This window comes from Xyrauchen texanus, chromosome 12, assembly GCF_025860055.1.
Source record: "Xyrauchen texanus isolate HMW12.3.18 chromosome 12, RBS_HiC_50CHRs, whole genome shotgun sequence".
NCBI classification, from domain to species: domain Eukaryota; kingdom Metazoa; phylum Chordata; class Actinopteri; order Cypriniformes; family Catostomidae; genus Xyrauchen; species Xyrauchen texanus.
The window spans coordinates 34,507,671-34,526,941 of record NC_068287.1 but is presented as its reverse complement, the minus strand read 5'-3'; the positions used below and the strand labels follow the sequence as shown (position 1 = coordinate 34,526,941).

The following is a 19,271-nucleotide window of genomic DNA, read 5'->3' as shown; positions in this document are numbered from 1 at the left end:
ATGCATTCCGAGCCGATCATGCCCCTGCCCCGCCCTCTCCCGCTTGGCTCGTTGATTTATATTTGTAAAACACTATACATATTTGTTACTCCTCTGCTCATTTTCACTCCAATTGACCTTTGTATTTGCACATTGCTTTCTGTTTGTTTGCGAGTCGGTTTTTCCTTTGCAAAGCAGATTGAGTTTGTTTGCAAAATGCTGCATTTGTTTGTTTAATTATGGCACAAAATTAACTCCATAAGGACAGCGCGATGAGACGTGCGGGCGTTGTGACGTCAGCTGGCCCCTCCGTCAGCCTGCGCGAGTCACCACCGCTCGAGCAGCAACGGAAACAGCATCACGAAATCCCATGCTCTGTCATCCACTGTATTCAACGGCAAAAATGATCAATCTGCCATAATGCTCAAAAAAGTAATTGCCGATTTTCAATGACAGCGATCGTCCATTGGCAAAGAGTACGGTAGCTATTTATTTCCATATTTATTTATTTATTTTCCATTTTCTTCGTTGTTTTTTCTGTAAAGGCTGGGCTCGCGGACTGCGGCTGTTGAGAGGCAGGTGCAACGTTGTGCGTGATGGGATGTAATGGATTCCGCTCGAGCGCAGCGATGAGAGCAACGGAACCGAGATCAGCTTTTCCCGTCAACTGATTCAGCGGGGAATCAGCGAGGCGCGTCTGTTTGTGTTGCCGACACTGTGGCGCACGAGCACGGGCGGGGGAAGAGGGCTCGTCCCCTCGCGAGCGCTCAGTGTGTGTTGAACACATTGAACCAAATTTCAACGGTTTTTCAACCCCAAATCCGGCTGATGCTGGTGGCATCGGGCCATGGAGTGAAGTAGCGCCATGTACACCTGATGACATTCTCATTAATTCGTGGAAACCTTTGCCTTTGGGTGAGAAAACACCGCGAGTCGTGTCATCGCATCATTTAGCCTTTTTCAAATAACGAGCGTCGATCAAGCGCCGCCAAGATGATGGAGCTGGATGAGGTGGTGTATCAGGACGATTATGGGTCCGTTTCTGTCATGTCAGAGCGGGTGTCGGGCCTGGCCAGCAGCATTTACCGGGAGTTCGAGCGCCTCATCAAGAGCTACGATGAGGAGGTGGTGAAGGAGCTGATGCCGCTGGTGGTGAACGTTCTGGAGAACCTCGACTCGGTGCTGACGGAGAACCAGGAGCACGAGGTGGAACTGGAACTTCTCAAGGAGGACAACGAGCAGCTCATCACACAGTATGAACGGGAGAAATCCCTGCGCAAACAGGCAGAGGAGGTGAGATTGCCGCTGGCCCGCTGCTCTGTTTGTCTATTTGGTCATATGATGATAATGATATTATGACCGCATCTCCCAATCCCTCATCTTCGCTTTATATCTGTCCTATTCAACCAGGAGAGTTTTATTACACTATTTAAACGTAACTGGGTTCTGTAAACGTTTAACAAGAGCCCTGTAAACATTTACACTGGCTCTCTAATCTCTCTCTCTACACACACCAGTATTAAACGCTACCGTCTTGCTTTGAATGACATCATCTCATTTTGTAAACAGTCATGACTGGTCTTTCTGAATGAATAATGCCATGATTGTGCCAGTCTGCTTTCAAATATCTTTGCTCATCTAACTTATTTTTCTTAAAAGTTCGTAGACTAAAGATTTTAAAGGGATAGTTCACCCAAAAATGAAAATTCTCTTGTCATTTACTTCACCCTCCTGCCATCCCAGATGTGTATGATTTTGTCTTCTTCTACAGAACACAAATAAAGATCTTTAGGTCTATACAATGCAAGTGAATTGTGGCCAGAACTTTGAAGCACCAAAACACACATAAAGGCAGCATAAAATTAATCCATATGAATCCAGCAGTTAAATCTATATCTTTAGAAGCGATATGATAGTTGTGGGTGAGAAACATATCAATATTTAAGTCCTTTTTTTACTATAAATTCTTCTCCCTGCCCAGAAGTTGGAGATATGCACAAAAAATGTGAATTGCCAAAAACAAAAGAAGAAGAAGGTAAAAGTTAAAGTAAAATTTTAGATTTTTTTATGGAGAGGTTCTGGTAACCATTCACTTGTCTTGTATGGACCTACAGAGCTGAATTTTCATCTAAATTTTTTTTTTTTTGTGATCTGCAGAAGAAGGAAAGTCATACACACCTGAGTTGGTATGAGGGAGAGAAAATGTTGAGAGAATTTTCATTTTTGGGTGAACTATTCCTTTAAGCGTTAATAATTCAAATTATTGAGTACAAGATTGAGACAATGGGGAATACCCATAATACTTTGCGCTTGAATTATGTAATTATTATTTTTTTTGTCAAAGGGAGCATATAAATAGTTGTTATTAAGAATTTGTAGAGGTTTCAGCTCGTTTGTAGTATTATCTATGTTGTTATGTTGCAAATAGATGTTTCATGTGATGTCACCATAGGGTGATCTGTGTTCCCTTTTGGGGAAGATGGACCCTGTTAACATTATGTCAGTTGCTATTGTGCATGTGCAAATACGGTACAGGTGTCTATGCATTTCTGTGGAGAAGTAAGTTTATTTAACTATAGACCTAGAATCAGTTATAATCTTCTGTATTTATGCTGTGTTATTGTATGACCTAAAATTGAGTCCATTTAATTAAAATGAAGTATAAACAACAATAGTTCAATAGCATATCTCAGTTAAGTCTACTTGCACCTTAACTTAAATATAGTTAAGTTCGTTCATATGATCACCAAGTTAAGTGAACTTAATTAAACACGTTTTGGAGATTCTATTACTCAATTCACTTGATGGAACAAGTTTACTCAACCAACTGAGAAGAGTCAACTTAGTAGGGTTTTCAGTGCAGTAACAGCGAAGTAAGAAACTTCCCTCAATATAGTCACGTTTTTATAAAATGGGCATGAAATTAATTCAGTCCTGCAATGTGCACTCTTATACATTTAGAAACTGCTATGTGAAAGAGAAAGAGAGGGGTGAGAGAGAGAGAAAAGCAAAGAAAAAAAAACTCTGGTTCGCAGGGGCATGCTGCCCACCCGGTCCTCAGCTGCTCCTCCTCCATCTGGCAGCTGGCAGCATTTCCGTCGCCTCCCAGCAGATGGCAATGGGTCCTCCACTTCCTGCCGGATGGCAACGGTTCCTCCATCCCCTGGCGGATGGTAACGGATCCTCCATCCAATGGCGGCGGATGGTAACGGCTCCTCTGCCTCCTGACGGACAGCAGCTTCGAGGACTCCTGACAGCGTGCTCTTCCTCCCTTCCCAGTTTCGGCACCAGTGTAACAAGGTTCGCGAAAGGAGAAAAAGGGAACTGGATTAACAATTAACAAGACTTTAATCAACACAAACGCTGAACTGAAACGTAACAACAGACGTCGTTACGCACACGCACACTCTCCTGCACCCCCGGCTCCTCCTTTATCTCTCTCTCACTGATTGGGCAACTCAACACCGGCATGCATCCTCGTGGACCGGCCACACCCTCCTCCTCATCGCAGAGTAATACAGAAAGAGAAACCTGACATTTTTGGCCATATTTGATATCTAACAGCTATGAACAGGCAGCAGCTAATAGATAAGACTAATTTAAGACTAGTGGTTGACCAATACAGGTTTTTTTAAATGGCTGGGGCAGATCGATAGGGTCAATATACTGCAGATATATAGATAATACAATTTAATGATAACAAATCATGTGTACAGCAGATTTGACACCAAATTAAAATCTGAAATGTAATGAATGTACATTTTTTACAAAATGTACCTAAAATTGACTAAAAAGTATTTGAATACAGAGAGAGTCAATACACTAACTCTATCCATTGACAAGTCCGTTGCTAGATTTTAAAAGTGATAATATGCAAAATCACCACTAATATTAATCAGCCAATCAGCATGCTATCTCAAAATAATCTCAAAAATGCCAAATATCGACAGATTAATCAGACTGGCCTATCAGTGTATCAATGTTTAAGACCCTTCACCAATCACTGCATGCTAGCATTGCCAAAACTTTCTCCAAACATTGTAACTACATCAACACTATTGTGATTCTTGTTGTGTTTAGCATTGTATAAGAGTTCAAACAGTTGTACATAAGTAGACTGCAATCAAAAGGTTAGTGTGTTTCCTCTTTAGGTGTAAGTTACTGTTGTAATTGTACAAATTTAGTGTGTTAATTTTAAATGGAAAGGGTGAAAACCATTTTAAAAACCAAACAAAGTTAACTTGAAGAGACAGAGTGCAGTAAGTTTTGTTTATTTCAACTGGATACAGGAAATAGAAATATAGAAAATAGAGGCTCTTTCAGGTTTATTGTTAGTCATTGTAACTGCAGAGATGCTCCTCATAGCCTACCTCTCTTGATTACTTCTTTTTCCTCCTGGAATTTCAGTATGAAAGCCGGCCAAAGTATTTGCTGGCCATAAATTAATGCTGGGATTAGCTGCCATGATCCGCACATGTGTCTGTTGGTTTGGTATTGTTTGTGTTTTAATGCTGAGAGAAAGTGATGGAAAGCATTGGCCCATAAAAGTCTGTGTTTTTGAGGAGACAGATCAGCTGATTTTCTATGTTATACTGTACCATTTAATTTGTCAAAAAATTTTAAATGTTGTCTTTTTTTCTACCTCTATATATTAGAGGTAGAGTGATATATCAGTTTTACCAATTAATATGTGGCAATAGTTGCTTTGTGGAACTAGTTGCCAATGTTTTTTTTCCCCGTCCATGATCGTCAGTGGCTGGCTATGTAATCAAGTAATCTAAATTTAAGCAAGGACATACAAAGAAAAATGCGACTATATGGAAACATGCCCTATCAGCACATACATTGTATCTCCAACTTCATATCTTGTGAATAATAGTAAACCTTATTCCTCATGAAGTCTCATCTAGTGAAATATATATATATATATATATATATATATATATATATATATATATATATATATATATATATATATATATATATATATATACAAACTCTTCAACTGGTGAATATATATAGGCTATAAAAATCTTTGGTAACTTTTTAATGATTTTAACCCCATCATGTCAAAATAAGAAGTTTTGGGCTTGTTTACATTTAATTGTCCCACATTATGAATTATGTCATATATATATATATATATATATATATATATATATATATATATATATATATATATATATATATATATATATATATATATATATATATATATATAGGCAATCTGATTGGACGAGAGACATTCCATGAGTACTGATGGTCTGACACCATCAGCACTCAGTTGCTTCACTGTGTGTATCATTCCGCTTGTGTTCATGCCGTTCTAAACTAAAGTGTAAGAAAAGTGCAGATGTGTTAAGAGCCATCTGTCTCTTAATTTTTAATTTTGTGACATTACATATTTTGGCAGCAAAATAATTTTTGGTGTGTAATATGAGCCAGTTGGTGACGTGAAGTGGGTCAGCGTCACTCAGTTTTTATATTCAACAGCACTCTGTGATCGCTTGTATTAATACTACACTACTTAAACTAGGAAATAGCTTTAAACGGCTTTAACATCTTCAAAATTAAGGCTCATCACAACTGAGAGACACAGCAGACTGATTAATTACAAAAAAGGTGCTTACATTTTACCAGACTTTCCAAATTGGAGAGGACGTGCTGTTTAAAATAGTGGAGGAGACTGCAGTTTCTATAGTGTAAAACTCTTGCGCACCGGTTACTGTGAAATAGAGAGAAATACTCCCGCTTGGATGGTTACTTTTCCACTTTGAAATCTGATCTTCAGAAAGCTGACAGCATCTCTGCTTGGGTGTAGCAACAGGTGATCACACATGTTCCGTCTCTCACTCTCTCTCTCTCTCACACACACACACACTTCTCAGTCTCATAGTAACATAAAATAAAAGGTTGTGTTTTGCGCCAAACTCACGCAAATATAAACAAGGTATAAACGTATTAATTTTGTGAACGCAAAGCGCTCCAGTTTCAATTAACGTTTATGTAATAGCAAATGCTCATGGTCATTGTGGGTTTATTCATGCAAGGTTAAAGTGTAGCAGTGAGACAGAGGAGATGCCCTGCTTTATTTCTGTGGAGATGATAAAATATAAGAAACAGAATCTCAAAGAGAAATTCATGAGAAATAAGGGCTTGTGAGTTAATCAGAGAGCCTTAAAATAATGTGTGAAAGTGAAGAATTTATGGCAGAAATATTTTACTATTGCATAATATAATATAATAGCTATACACGTTGGCTGTGTTACAAAAGAAAACAAAACATTAAAAGTCCAATGGATCAAAAGTAAATCAGACAAATAAGAGATATATTTTAGTTATTTAGACATAATTTTATAATTAAAATATTATTTTAAATTGTACACTTTTATATTTGATTGTTATGTGTTTTTGAAGCCTGAAAAGGAAATCATATACCTTTATTTTGTGACCCAAGCTAAATTTGTATAAATTACTTTGGTGTGGTTGTGTGCATGAAGCACGCATAGTGAGTTTGTATGGTAATTAATCATCATATTCGTGAAACACATAAAACAGACAATTAATCATCATAGAAGAAAAAAACATTCTATATAAACATGGTGTCTAAGTTAAATGAGGCCCTGTGAGAGATTAGTTAGCACCACAGATTCTAGCTCTGAGTGAAAATTGTGGGTTGTGTAGTGTCAATCCAGCTTATTTTAGCAAATCACTTCCGGCGAGGCAGGCCTTGGCACTGTGAACTGTCAATTAAACCCTGGCTGGGGGTGAAGAGCATCATGTATTTGGGTAAGAATTGTTTAAAAGAGCACAACACTAGCCTCTGAATTTTGCTCTTAAAGTGCACCAGATGGAAGTGTTTAACTTTAAATAGATAAAATGTTCCTACGGGGGAGCATGCCCCGGACCCCCCTAGAGGATCGGAGGTCCACCTCCCATAGTATCACAAAATCCTGTGGGAAACACTGCACATACATCCTCGTTTATCCAATAACTTGTTAGAAACAGCCCAAGCCTTGATACTAGTTCTAAAGTGACATTTTGAATTACTAACGGAGGTTTGGATGCATCATTTGGTTTGAACCAGCAACGTCAGATTCTAATCCGTCGCATAAGAAAGTAGTTCCATGCACAAATCCGTTTTTATGACTGTACTCAGTTTTTCCCAATTGTTTTAAATTACTTGTTCATTGAACTGTTGTATATAAGCAATATCACACTCACAATCATGCTATATGGCACTACAGCCTACAGAACTTGGCCTGCTGTTGAATCACAGCAGTGCTGATGTAGGGCCATATCGCACTCTTGCTCATGTGATATTGCTTAAATATATATTCTATTCTATTCTAAAGAAACAGAATTTACAACTTGCAAGTAACCTTTTTTCAAACTTTTTTTATTCCAAGCTAAAAGTATTTAGGCACATGCTTAAAATTTGTATAAATAATTCTTGGAAATAACATGCCAATACTGTAAACAATGTACATTTCAGACTAAACTCTTTAATGAAACTCAAAAGTCCAAGGGTAATGTGAGGGAATTTTGCATGTCTACAGGCTTGTTTCTAATGTTGAAAGAAATAAGTAATGGTTTAAAATAGCTATTTTATAACAAATCAGTGTTATATGTTAGGTTTTCATTTGAGACATTTCATGTTAGCACAACACAAAAAATGTGAAAAAGACAATTTCACATTGCTGCATAATGTTTATGATTTCACGGTGAAGATGGGTCTACAGGTATCCTAAGTTTGTTTGGGGTACCGAAGACAAATGTGGGGGGAGGATGGGCAGGGCGGGTGTTTATGGGTAATCAATTTTCTCATAGAAGGAGGCTGGGTGATGCTGTAACCTAAATCTTATATTATGAGACAGACAGAAAGCACAGAGCGAGGGAGAGAGACTTTAAGGGATGGAGAGAGGGAGTAAACAGCATTCTCCAATTTCGTGTCCTGAGGGATTATGGCAGAAGACTATAATGGACACAGTGAAGACATCAATCCTCTCCGTTTCACTCTTGCTTCCTTTCATTCAGACCTCACTGTATTATAACAGACATTGTGTATATAAAACGACTTGATATAATACAAAAGTTATCAGTCCTCATGAGATAAATCACATTGCCTGGTGACTCTCAAATTGAACACCATTAAAATGGAACTTGAAGGCCCTAAGTGCAAACAAAAGTAATTTTAGCCATAGTATGCCTTTAGGATGACTGAAAACAGTACAACAGCATAATAAATATACCCTAGATCTTTTATGACATGCACGAGGCATAAGATTTGGGCAAGACAGGTGCACTTTGGTTTGGCCCAACTTGTCACGTGATTTAAAGGTGATGTGTGTAATTATTTTCTGTCAAAATATCCCAGCTTAATATGCAGAAACAACCACATGTCAGCCATTAGTAGTTTGCTTCGCCTGAAATTGCTATGGATTTTTCTGAGGATCCTGCCTTTGAGTACCTGCCCAGCATAACAAAACCTTTACATGCCTTTTAAAAGTTCGATTTCATTTGGCCTATGACACTTAAGTCAAAATTATATCTGTCCAATTTTTGCAAAGTCAGACTAACAGACCTAGATAATGGGATTTTAGCTTGGCTTCATCTAGCATGAATACAGTTAAATTAGATCATATCTTGCCTCAGTGTTTGGCGCATGCTTCGAAAGACAGAAGTGACGAACAATGTGTATTTAACAGCTGAAATATTCAATTAAGTATTGTGTCATGTATACTTGGATAGACAGACTAAGACTATAGCCAGTGCTAAACTCGTCAACAAAATCAATGATGAAAACATTAGTTGACGAGGGGCATCATGGCGATAATAAAACTATTTTATTAAAGCATACTGCTGACGAAAAAATTACAAGACAAAAATGACACTGCAAGATATTAACAGTGCAAGAAATAAACAGAAGAAGAAACATCTGGAGAATCTATATATAGAAGAAGATATTAGATATGGATTCATCTAATCCAATAATCCAGTATGTTGGGGATTTCTCCATTTGAGCTGCATGAGTTGAACGCTCTGAACACCGGTGAAATGAACGGCTTCAAAATGTGGTAAATACCTCTTTGAAACCCATCCTATTTATACATGAGATTATATCCACAACATACAGTATATGTAATATTATAACTTACATCTGCACACTGAAGCAAATGAACAGGTGAATGTGAACTAAGTGATGCACTAGTCAGAAAATTTGTAATTTGCACTGCGGAACTGTTTCAGTAAGAAACACGCTACACGCAATTCAATAGATCTCAACAGTGCCGGCCCACTTTTTAATCTGTATAGGTTCCAGAAGTATTTTTTCCATTAATTTTTTCCATAGCCTTTTAATAAAATCCTTCAGAAAAGAGTTTTAAGCCATGAACCAAACCAACCAGCTCTGAGGAGAATCGCAACATCATTAAACTTTGTTTTGAGGCAAAAAATATTTGAAAATCAGACATAAAGACAAAGGTACAAGGCTGTGTGCGCTTGCTGTCTTTCATGAGGGCACAAACTACAATCCCATGAAGCTTTGTGAATGATGTATTTGAATATATAAAACTATTGTTCCCCTTCTGTCGCTCTCTCCACGTTGTGTCGGAGAAGCGACACTAGGGGTCTCTCTTGAGCGCCGATATCCACCTCTGATCTATGAAAAAAGGCCAATGAGAGTTGGCAGCCAGTATTTGCATGTCCCGCCCCCGGACATACGGGTATTTAAGCGGCGCAAATACGGGAGTTCATTCAGAAAATTTCTTCGGAGCCGATGGTCTGTCTGCAGTTTGCTGCGAGTTACACGCCACTTAAATGTTCCTGTTTTCCTCTGACGATCTGCATGCTGTAGGATCTTGACGGCGCACAACAGCGGCTTTCTCCTTCTCAGTGCACGGCGTGCATTGTTGCCCCTGAGCACTTCGACAGCGCAGACACGTACACACACACACTGTGTATTAAAAGAGTTTTTACTAAAAGAGTAATTTTCTCTAAAAGAGCAAACACAGCAGCGTTGAACGTCCTTTTAAGGACGCGTCTTTTTCAAGATGCCTTTCCGCCCCTGTGTCGTTCCTGGATGCGGTAGAGTGCTCTCCGCTTCAGACGGCCACAGGCGCTGTCTTGTGTGTTTGGGCCGCGATCTCACCGAGGCGGCGTTTGTGGATGGTTCATGTTCTCACTGCGAGAACATGACCATGACCACGTTGCGGTCGCGGCTTGCTTTCAACAGAAAGCAAGCCACCCCAGCTGCACCCCGCATTGCTCTTTCTTCCCACGGGATTAAGGACGGTGCGGTTGGCGCTGAGGGCGATTTGAGGCGGCAGCGGGTGCAGTTTCGCCGGGTAACCCCCTCGAACCTCCCGTTCCCGACACGCTCGCTGGTCTCCGTCCACGCTCAGCGGCGATAGCGGCTTGCCTCACGGCCCAGCTGTCTATCCTCCCGAGTCCGAAGCAGATGAGCTCGCCGCTGCATCGGAGAGTCGCGGTGTCTGATGCCGAGGACTCCCTGGACTGCCGCCTCGGGCCAGCAGGCCCAGGCTGAGGCCGACAGCTCAGATGTCCGACATGCTTGCCCGGGCCGCCTTGTGCATGGGGTTGGACTGGAACCCTCCATCCTCCCCACAGCCTTCTCGGTTGGATGATTGGTTCCTGGGGACTGCGGCGCCGTTCAGCGGCCTCGCATCCCCGGTCCCTTTCTTCCCGGAGGTGCATGATGAGCTGACGTCTACGTGGAGAGCCCCACTCTCCGGCTCGTCTAGGTGCCACCCGCTCCACTCTCTCCACCCTCGACGGCGAGAGCGCCACGGGTACGACGCGATTCCCCAGGTTGATAGGGCAGTTGCGCACCATCTGTGCCCCGGTAGCCCTACCTCCTGGCGGGGTCGCCCGTACTCCCATCCAAGCCCTGTAGGACAACATCCTCGCTTAACGCGAAGGCCTACACTACGGCTGGACTCGCTGCCTCCGCCCTGCATGCGATGGCCCTCCTGCAAGTCCACCAGGCCAAAGCTCTCAGAAACATGCACGGGGGTGGACCTGATCCTGATGTGCTGCAGGAACTGCGCTCAGCGACCGACCTCGCCCTGAGAGCGACGAAGGCCACAGCGCAGGCACTCGGACAGACGATGGCCACCCTAGTGGTCCAGGAACGCCATCTTTGGCTCAGCCTGGTCGAGATGCGTGAGGCTGACAAAAATCACTTCCTGGATGCACCTGTCTCCCAGATTGGCCTTTTCGGTGACACCGTCGAGGACTTCGCCCAACAGTTCTCCGCGGTGAAGAAGCAGACGGAGGCCATTTCGCACATCATGCCCCGCCGCAGACCTGCCGCCCACGGGCCCTGCCCGTCTGCCCGCCGAGGCGTCCCCCTGCGAGGAAACCAGCTCCTGCTCCGCCTCAACCCGGACCCAGCTCTCAGCCCCAGCGTCGAGCACTCCGCAGGCGGCGCACGCCCCTGTCTCACGAACCCCTCCAGGACCCGGAAGGCTCCCAAGCGTTCCTGAGACAGCCGACCCAGAGCCGAAGACGTTAGCTCCGGAGGTGGTAAGACCGCTCCGTCCCCGGTGGAGAGCCGGGAGGAGAATCCTTTGTTTTTTAATTTGCCACACCCCCTGACGGGGGCTGTGGTACCCACGTTCTCAATAAAACAGCTATTTCCTTTGCCTCTGGGTCACCTGGCCCGCAAATGCCGTTTTCACGGCAATGTGCTTTCAGATCACAACAGTCCCGGTACACCGGACGCGGCGATCCCACCTTCCGCCTGCCCACGACTGTCCCCCAGTCGGCCGGTTCAGACGAGTCCAGAGGACGCCAACATCAGACCTCCTCCTCAGTCAAGAACCCGCCCCCTGCCAGGCGCGCGGAGCAAGGTAAGTGCTTTGAGTCTATTCTCAGCACCTCAGGCCGCAATGAAGCCGCCCGAAGCTGCATTACCTGTTCCGCCCCGCTGCGAGGCCCCGCCGGGTACGTCCAAAATACTCGTCCCTTTGGTGCCCCTAGTGCAGAGCTGGGAAGCGCGGCTTTCGCTTCCCAACGCATCACGCTGGCTGCACCGGACCATTCGACTTCGATTACGCCAATTCAGTTTGCCCGGCTCCGCCCCCTTCAGGGGCGTCCGCTTTCCGCAGTACACGGCGAGCACGGCAGTTCCCTGCGCACGGAAATCGCGACCCTCTTAGCCAAGGGCGCGGTAGAGCCCGTCCCTCCAACCGACATGAGGAAGGGTTTCTACAGCCCTTACTTCATTGTACCCAAGAAAGGCGGCGGCTTACGACCAATCCTGGACTTGCGAGTTTTCAATCGGGCCTTGTTAAAACTCCCGTTCAAAATGCTTACGCAGAGAAATATTCTGGCTGGCATTCAGCATCTAGATTGGTTCGCAGCGGTGGACCTGAAGGATGCGTACTTCCACGTCTCAATTCTGCCACGACACCGACCCTTCTTACGGTTCGCGTTCGACGGCCAGGCGTTTCAGTACAAAGTCCTCCCCTTCGGCCTGTCTCTGTCCCCTCACGTCTTCACGAAAGTCGCAGAGGCGGCCCTTGCCCCGCTACGAGTAGCCGGCATCCGCATTCTCAACTACCTCAACGACTGGCTCATCCTAGCACACTCTCGAGAATTACTATGCACACACAGAGACCAGGTGCTCCGGCACCTCAGCCGCTTGGGGCTTCAGGTCAACTGGGAAAAGAGCAAGCTCACTCCGGTTCAGAGCATCTCTTTTCTCGGGTTGGAGTTAGACTCAGTCTCAATGACAGCACGTCTCACGAGCGAGCGTGCTCAGTCGGTGCTGGACTGCTTCGCTTCCTTCAAGCCAGGCACAGTGGTCCCTCTAAAACGTTTCCAGAGGCTCCTGGGGCATATGGCGTCCTCCGCGGCGGTCGCGCCGCTGGGGTTGATGCATATGAGACCACTCCAGCACTGGCTCCAGACTCGAGTCCCGAGACAAGCATGGCACCGCGGCACGCATCGGGTAAGGATCACCCCCGCCTGCCTCAAAACACTCCGACCCTGGACAGACCTCTGCTTTTTACGGGCAGGAGTGCCCCTGCAGCAGGTGTCCCGACTCGTCGTGGTCACAACCGACACCTCCTGGTCCGGGTGGGGTGCCGTGTGCAGCGGGCACGCAGCAGCGGGCCGTTGGAAAGGGGCCCCGCTGCGTTGGCACATCAATTGCCTGGAGTTGCTGACCGTCCTTCTTGCTCTCAGGAAGTTCCTCCCGTTAGTTCGGGACAAACATGTCCTCGTGAGATCGGACAGCAACACGGTGGTGGCGTACATAAGTCGCCAAGGCAGCGTACGCTCCCGCCACATGTCACAACTCGCCCGCCGACTCAAGTCGCTGCGTGACACTCACATCCCCGGCAAGCTCAACGTCGTAGCGGACGTGCTATCACGACAACGCCTGCCCGGCTGGGAGTGAAGGCTTCACCCCCAGTCGGTCCAGCTGATTTGGGAACGGTTTGGCAAGGCCCAGGTAGACCTGTTCGCCACCCAGGAAACCTCCCACTGCCCGCTCTGGTACGCCCTAACAGAGGCTCCCCTCGGGACAGACGCGCTGGCACACAGCTGGCCCTTGGGGCTGCGCAAGTACGCATTTCCCCCAGTGAGCCTTCTTGCACCGGTGCTGTGCAAGGTCAGGGAGGACGAGGAGCAAGTCACGTTGGTGGCCCCCTACTGGCCCACTCGGACTTGGTTCTCGGAACTCAGGCTCCTCGCGACAGCTCCTCCCTGGCGAATTCCCCTGAGAAAGGACCTCCTCTCTCAGGGACGGGGCACGCTCTGGCACCCGCGCCCAGACCTCTGGAACCTCCACGTCTGGTCCCTGGACGGGACGCGGAAGAGCTAGCCGGCTTACCGGCGACCGTTGTGAATACCATCAACCAAGCCAGAGCCCCTCTACCAGGCACCTTTATGCCCTAAAGTGGCACTTGTTCGCAGATTGGTGTTCTTCCCGAGCCGAAGACCCGCAGAGATGCGCGATTAGGTCAGTGCTTCTGTTCCTACAGGAGAGGCTGGACAGGAGGCTGTCCCCGTCCACCCTCAAGGTGTATGTTGCCGCTATCGCCGCCCACCACGATCCTGTAGACGGCAAGTCTTTGGGTAAGCACGACCTGATCCTCAGGTTCCTGAGAGGCGCCCGGAGGTTGAATCCCTCCCGGCCAGGCCTAGTTCCCTCCTGGGATCTCTCGGTAGTCTTGGCAGGACTCCAGAGACCTCCCTTCGAGCCACTCGAATCAGTTGGACTCAGGGCCCTCTCTCTTAAGACGGCCCTGCTGATCGCGCTCACCTCCATTAAGAGGGTCAGGGACCTGCAAGCGTTCTCTGTCAGCGACACTTGCCTGGAGTTCGGTCCAGCAGATACGTCTGTGATCCTAAGACCGTGACCGGGCTATGTGCCCAAGGTTCCTACCACACCATTTCGAGATCAGGTAGTGAACCTGCAAGCGCTGCCCCGGGAGGAGGCAGACCCAGCCCTTTCGTTGCTGTGTCCAGTGCGCGCCCTGCGCATTTACCTGGACCGCACACAGAGCACCAGACGCTCTGAGCAGCTCTTTGTTTGCTTTGGGGGACGGCAGAAAGGGAATGCCATCTCCAAGCAGAGGCTCGCCCACTGGGTTGTCGACGCCATCACACTGGCTTATCACACCCAGGCCGTGCCCCTACCCTTGCGGGTCCGAGCTCACTCAACAAGGGGTGTTGCGTCCTCGTGGGCACTGGCCAAGGGCACCTCCCTAGCAGACATCTGTAGAGCCGCGGGTTGGGCACCACCCAACACCTTCGCGAGGTTTTACAACCTCCGCGTTGAGTCGGTTGCGTCTCGTGTTTTCTCAGGTCCAAGCCCGTAGAACTCGGTAACACGTAGACCGACCGGCCGGGTGGATCGCTTGCGCCCAGCGCCCTTTTCCTGACGTCAAGGTAAAGTCCGAGTCGGGCCCCTGGTCGATTCCTCCCCAGCCCTCCTGGTCCGCGGTTCAGTGGAGGAACTCGCCGACCCAAGCCACTGCGGGTACCCTGATGGCTACCCTGTACTGGTATAGGTGCTCCACAGGTAAGGCCTCCTGCTCGGACTCCCCCTTTGTGTAATTCCAAGGTTCTGTCCCCTTACGAGCGGACCCCCGTGTCTCCCTTAGGCAGTTACAGCTGCCTCGGTCGCCGTGCTGTAGCAACTCCCCCCTTTCGAGGCTGGATCTACCACTGCACCATACTTTCCACACGAGCCCTAAGACGGCCGTGTGACGTGTCTACCACTTTTCCTCCCCAAGAAAAAGGGCAGGTGTGGTCTCCGCAGGGTCTGGGTAAGACCCCCTTCCCTATATGCGTGTAAGGACCCCGGCCATGATTGCTCTATGCAAGAAACATAGAGAGAAAAGAGGCCCAGCCAGGCTGGCCCGTTCCCATGTTGGCAAACATCGCCTTGTTCCCCTCCCAGGGTAACTAGAAGGATCCCGATGTTCTTATGGGGCATTGGGGAAGGGTACGTGCAGCCAGGTACAGACGATGCGCGGCACTGGATGAAATCCCTGCCCGCCTCTGTATCGGCGGTTCACGTACACGGTTCAGCGCATGGCAAGATTGGAATGGGTCCCCTAGTGTCGCTTCTCCGACACAACGTGGAGAGAGCGACAGAAGGGGAACGTTTGGTTACGTATGTAACCTCCGTTCCCCGAGGGAGGGAACGACACGTTGTGTCTTTCCTCCGCCATGTCGCTGAACCGAGCCACTGTTGTGGCTGGACCATTTCCGGCTCCTCAGAAAAATCCTGAATGAACTCCCGTATTTGTGCCGCTTAAATACCCGTATGTCCGGGGGCGGGACATGCAAATACTGGCTGCCAACTCTCATTGGCCTTTTTTCATAGATCAGAGGTGGATATCGGCGCTCAAGAGAGACCCCTAGTGTCGCTTCTCCGACACAACGTGTCGTTCCCTCCCTCGGGGAACGGAGGTTACATACGTAACCAAACGATAATGGGTTGTCGATTATAAGTTTAGAAACAATATATTTTGTGCTTATTGCATAATATTCAGATATGTACAAATATATAACTAGTTTACGGGTGAAGGGAGACCGACTCAATTATGTAATTCACAGTGTGTCATGTAAGTGGGCAGTCGCACCGATGCATGTTTTGTAGGTTTCGTTGGCCGTGGTTCTCTAATTGGTGGATCTTCTCTGCTGTACCAAGTAGGGCTCCAGACTAAATAAATTACCTTAGAACTGAAACATTAAGGAGCCAAATGGCTGTTTTAGTAGCCAAATCACAGATTTTCTCGATTTAGATTGCTGTTTAGAAACAAGATAGAAAGCCAAAGAAAAAGGAAGTCAGATTCATCTAAGGTTTAATAAACAATATATATAATTGAGACGATAAGTTTTCATTCCCTTTTGTCTCATACACCCCTTTCATAATTTTGTCTCATAACCCCTTTCAAAAGCTTGATCTTATATATATATATATTAGGGCTGTCGATTTAAAAAAAATGTATGCAATTAATCGCAGCATAATAAGGAAGATTCCTGAGAAATGCAAGCTTGTAGTACCACCTGTTTACTCCAGAGGGCAGTAAGTGAAATTTCAGCTGTATGATATTTACATTTATGCATTTGGCAGATGCTTTTTATCCAAAGCGACTTACAGTGCCCTTACTAAAGGGACAATCTGGAACCTGGAGTTAAGTGCCTTGCTCAAGGACACACTGGTGGTGGCTGTGGGGATTGAACCAACAACCTTCTGCTTAGCAGTGCAGTGCTTTAGCCCACTACGCCACACCACTCCATGAGCAACGCACAGTTTATACAGTGAAGAAAACAACCCACAACACAAACATGTGTTACGTTCTTGCATTCAAAAAACTTGGAGTTTATATATATAATATATATAATATATATATAATTTTAATTGTTTTAAAATATTGCCTTATTCTTTCTTTACTGTTACTGGATGGCCCCAGGCACAGAGACTACAAGAGTGCAAATTGAATGAAATCCCAGATGCAGTTTATTGTGCTACTCCAATCTCAATCAATTAAAATGTGGTACACAATACCGGACTTTTAATTATAAAGAAGCCCGCAATACACATGGGACTCTTATTTTGAAATGTCTGCACTCCCAGTTGTGAGTTCACTGATGGATGATTCGCTGAGAAAGTGAGTCTGATTCAAACTGCTAAACTGAGCAGCTGGGCAGAGTTGCACTAGCTGTGCATAAGGTCTCACTTAAGTTGGGACGTAAAGTTCACACTACAAGCTTAGTAAATACTAGTTAGTTTGTTACTAAGTCAGTGCTTAATTTGGTTGCACCACCTGTTCTTGAGGCAAGACTTAACTAGTAGGTCGTAAACTCTCCGTAAAGTAATGCGTATTCTTATAAAATTATGTTTACCTGTATTGAGCCAATAAACAGCCTTCAAATTTGTGGACAGAAGTGTTAAAAAGTTTGAATTTCAATTTGATCTTGTTATGGTTGATGTTCAATCCTTGTTTGCTCACGTAACTGTCAGCTGTAATAAAGTATATCCCCATAAATATATGATACATAATAAAAGTAGACTTTATAGTATATTTGCCCTGTGTAAAAAACAATATATAGGAACTGTATGTGATAAATAAATACTAATACAACAGGCTGTAAAAATAGACTTTAATAGATTTTAATATCCTATATATATTTTGAATGTGTTGAAACTTGACACCAGATGACGCACCCTTAAAACTGCACAGTTAGAACAGTTTCATGCTGAAGAGCCACTTAAAATATTTTTTTTCTCTCTCGTAAATGTAAATGAGTGTAAAACTCAACATCGTACTGTATGTCGAAAGGATTGAAGCCTGTCATGCAAAACATGAGCTCATTGATTTTTTAGCTTTTTTTATTCCAACCTTTACTCCTGGTCGAAGGCTGCCGTAAATATTTAGTTTATATTTAGGTTTACGTCCTACCTAAGTTTAATAGTGCAATGCTCAAATATTTAGTAGTTCGTAAATTGTGACTTAGTGCCCATTTACGCCACAACTAGGCTAAGTTGTAACTTACACTTACTGCTGGTAAATTACTGCTTAAATTTCTTTTCAGGTGATTCATGAAAAAGATCTAGTTCAAAAGATTAATTTGTTCACGACTCTCTCGCACTGGGTTTGTTGTTGTGTGTGGTGCAACAATCTCGTCAGAAACAGAACAAGTGAAAAGTGGCACGAAACATACTGGATGTCTCGTGAGACATACTAAAAATGTATTCAATAACTCACGAGATGATATCTAATGAAACCGCATATTAATGCTCAGTGGCGACTAGATTTTAAAGTGTTGTCGCAATCAATTATTTTTGGTTGCATTTGCGACCATTTTAGTCGCAGTCTGGAGCCCTGCCATGGGTAATGTAGTTGTTTACCAGTAATTCTGCTATCAAACATAATTTTTAAACAATGAAATTTGAAATACGGATGGTTTCAATGGAAGCATATACCATCGATGAACAAACTTGTAGCTCACAATAGGTCTGTCTTTAATTTACTTTAAGTTACTTTAAGTTATCATCGAAAATCAATTAGTCGATGGGATAAATTAATGGGATTCTTACTTCTGGAACCAGACTGTTGCACTCTATATCCTTTCACAGAAAATGAATAAGCCTCTAACGCATGAAGAATTCAGAATACAGTAGGCTAACTTATAAAAAGTAGCTAATAGTTAGACTATTTATTATTATTTCAGGATTTCAGGTTTTTCACAACAAGGACAGTATATTTAAATGTTTGACATGTTTAAATTAGAAAATGTTTATAATAGTTTTTCTGAATGTTTGAAAATTTCATTATCATTTGGTCAGTTACAGTTTGACACACATTTTGCCCATTTTGCACTTCATCAACTAAAATATATTTTTGTTGACTAAAATTATGTCATTTTTTATCAGAGTAAAACTGACTAAAATTAATGAATATGACATGTTGAAATTTTGACTTATTTTAAAGGAAAGTTTTGTCAAAATTCTAAAAGAAAAACTGTATAAACATTAACACTGACTGTTGCGTTACTATGCAAAAACCCTCTGTAGCTCGATTATAACTGCATTTGTAAGTGTACTGATTGGCTCAACCAATGGCATAAATTTGGGGCTGGACTACCTGTTTGTAGTATCAGCCAATGGCAGAGAGTGGGAGTATTTGGGAAACCTGTTTGGAAACAATAATTATTTTTGCAATTTCAAAAGTGGAAACTGTGGAGCAAAAATGATACACTTTATTGACTGTTGATTATATTATTTAATCACAAAATTAGTATTG

General features: G+C 44.5%; 1 protein-coding gene across 13 annotated transcripts in view; it reads left to right on the top strand.

Annotated features, from left to right (window-relative positions):
* The first annotated feature begins 313 nt into the window (after nucleotides 1-313).
* mapk8ip3 (mitogen-activated protein kinase 8 interacting protein 3) overlaps nucleotides 314-19,271 on the top strand; it is a 56,392-nt gene continuing 37,434 nt past the window's right edge. For 12 of the 13 annotated variants that reach the window (XM_052139129.1, XM_052139130.1, XM_052139126.1 and 9 more), the window contains exon 1: nucleotides 321-1,272. In XM_052139129.1, the coding sequence (XP_051995089.1) occupies nucleotides 973-1,272 (300 nt within the window). In that variant the 5' untranslated portion in view covers nucleotides 321-972. Of the gene's footprint in view, nucleotides 1,273-19,271 lie in introns of all 13 variants that reach the window. The other variant, XM_052139120.1, reaches the window with a different exon arrangement.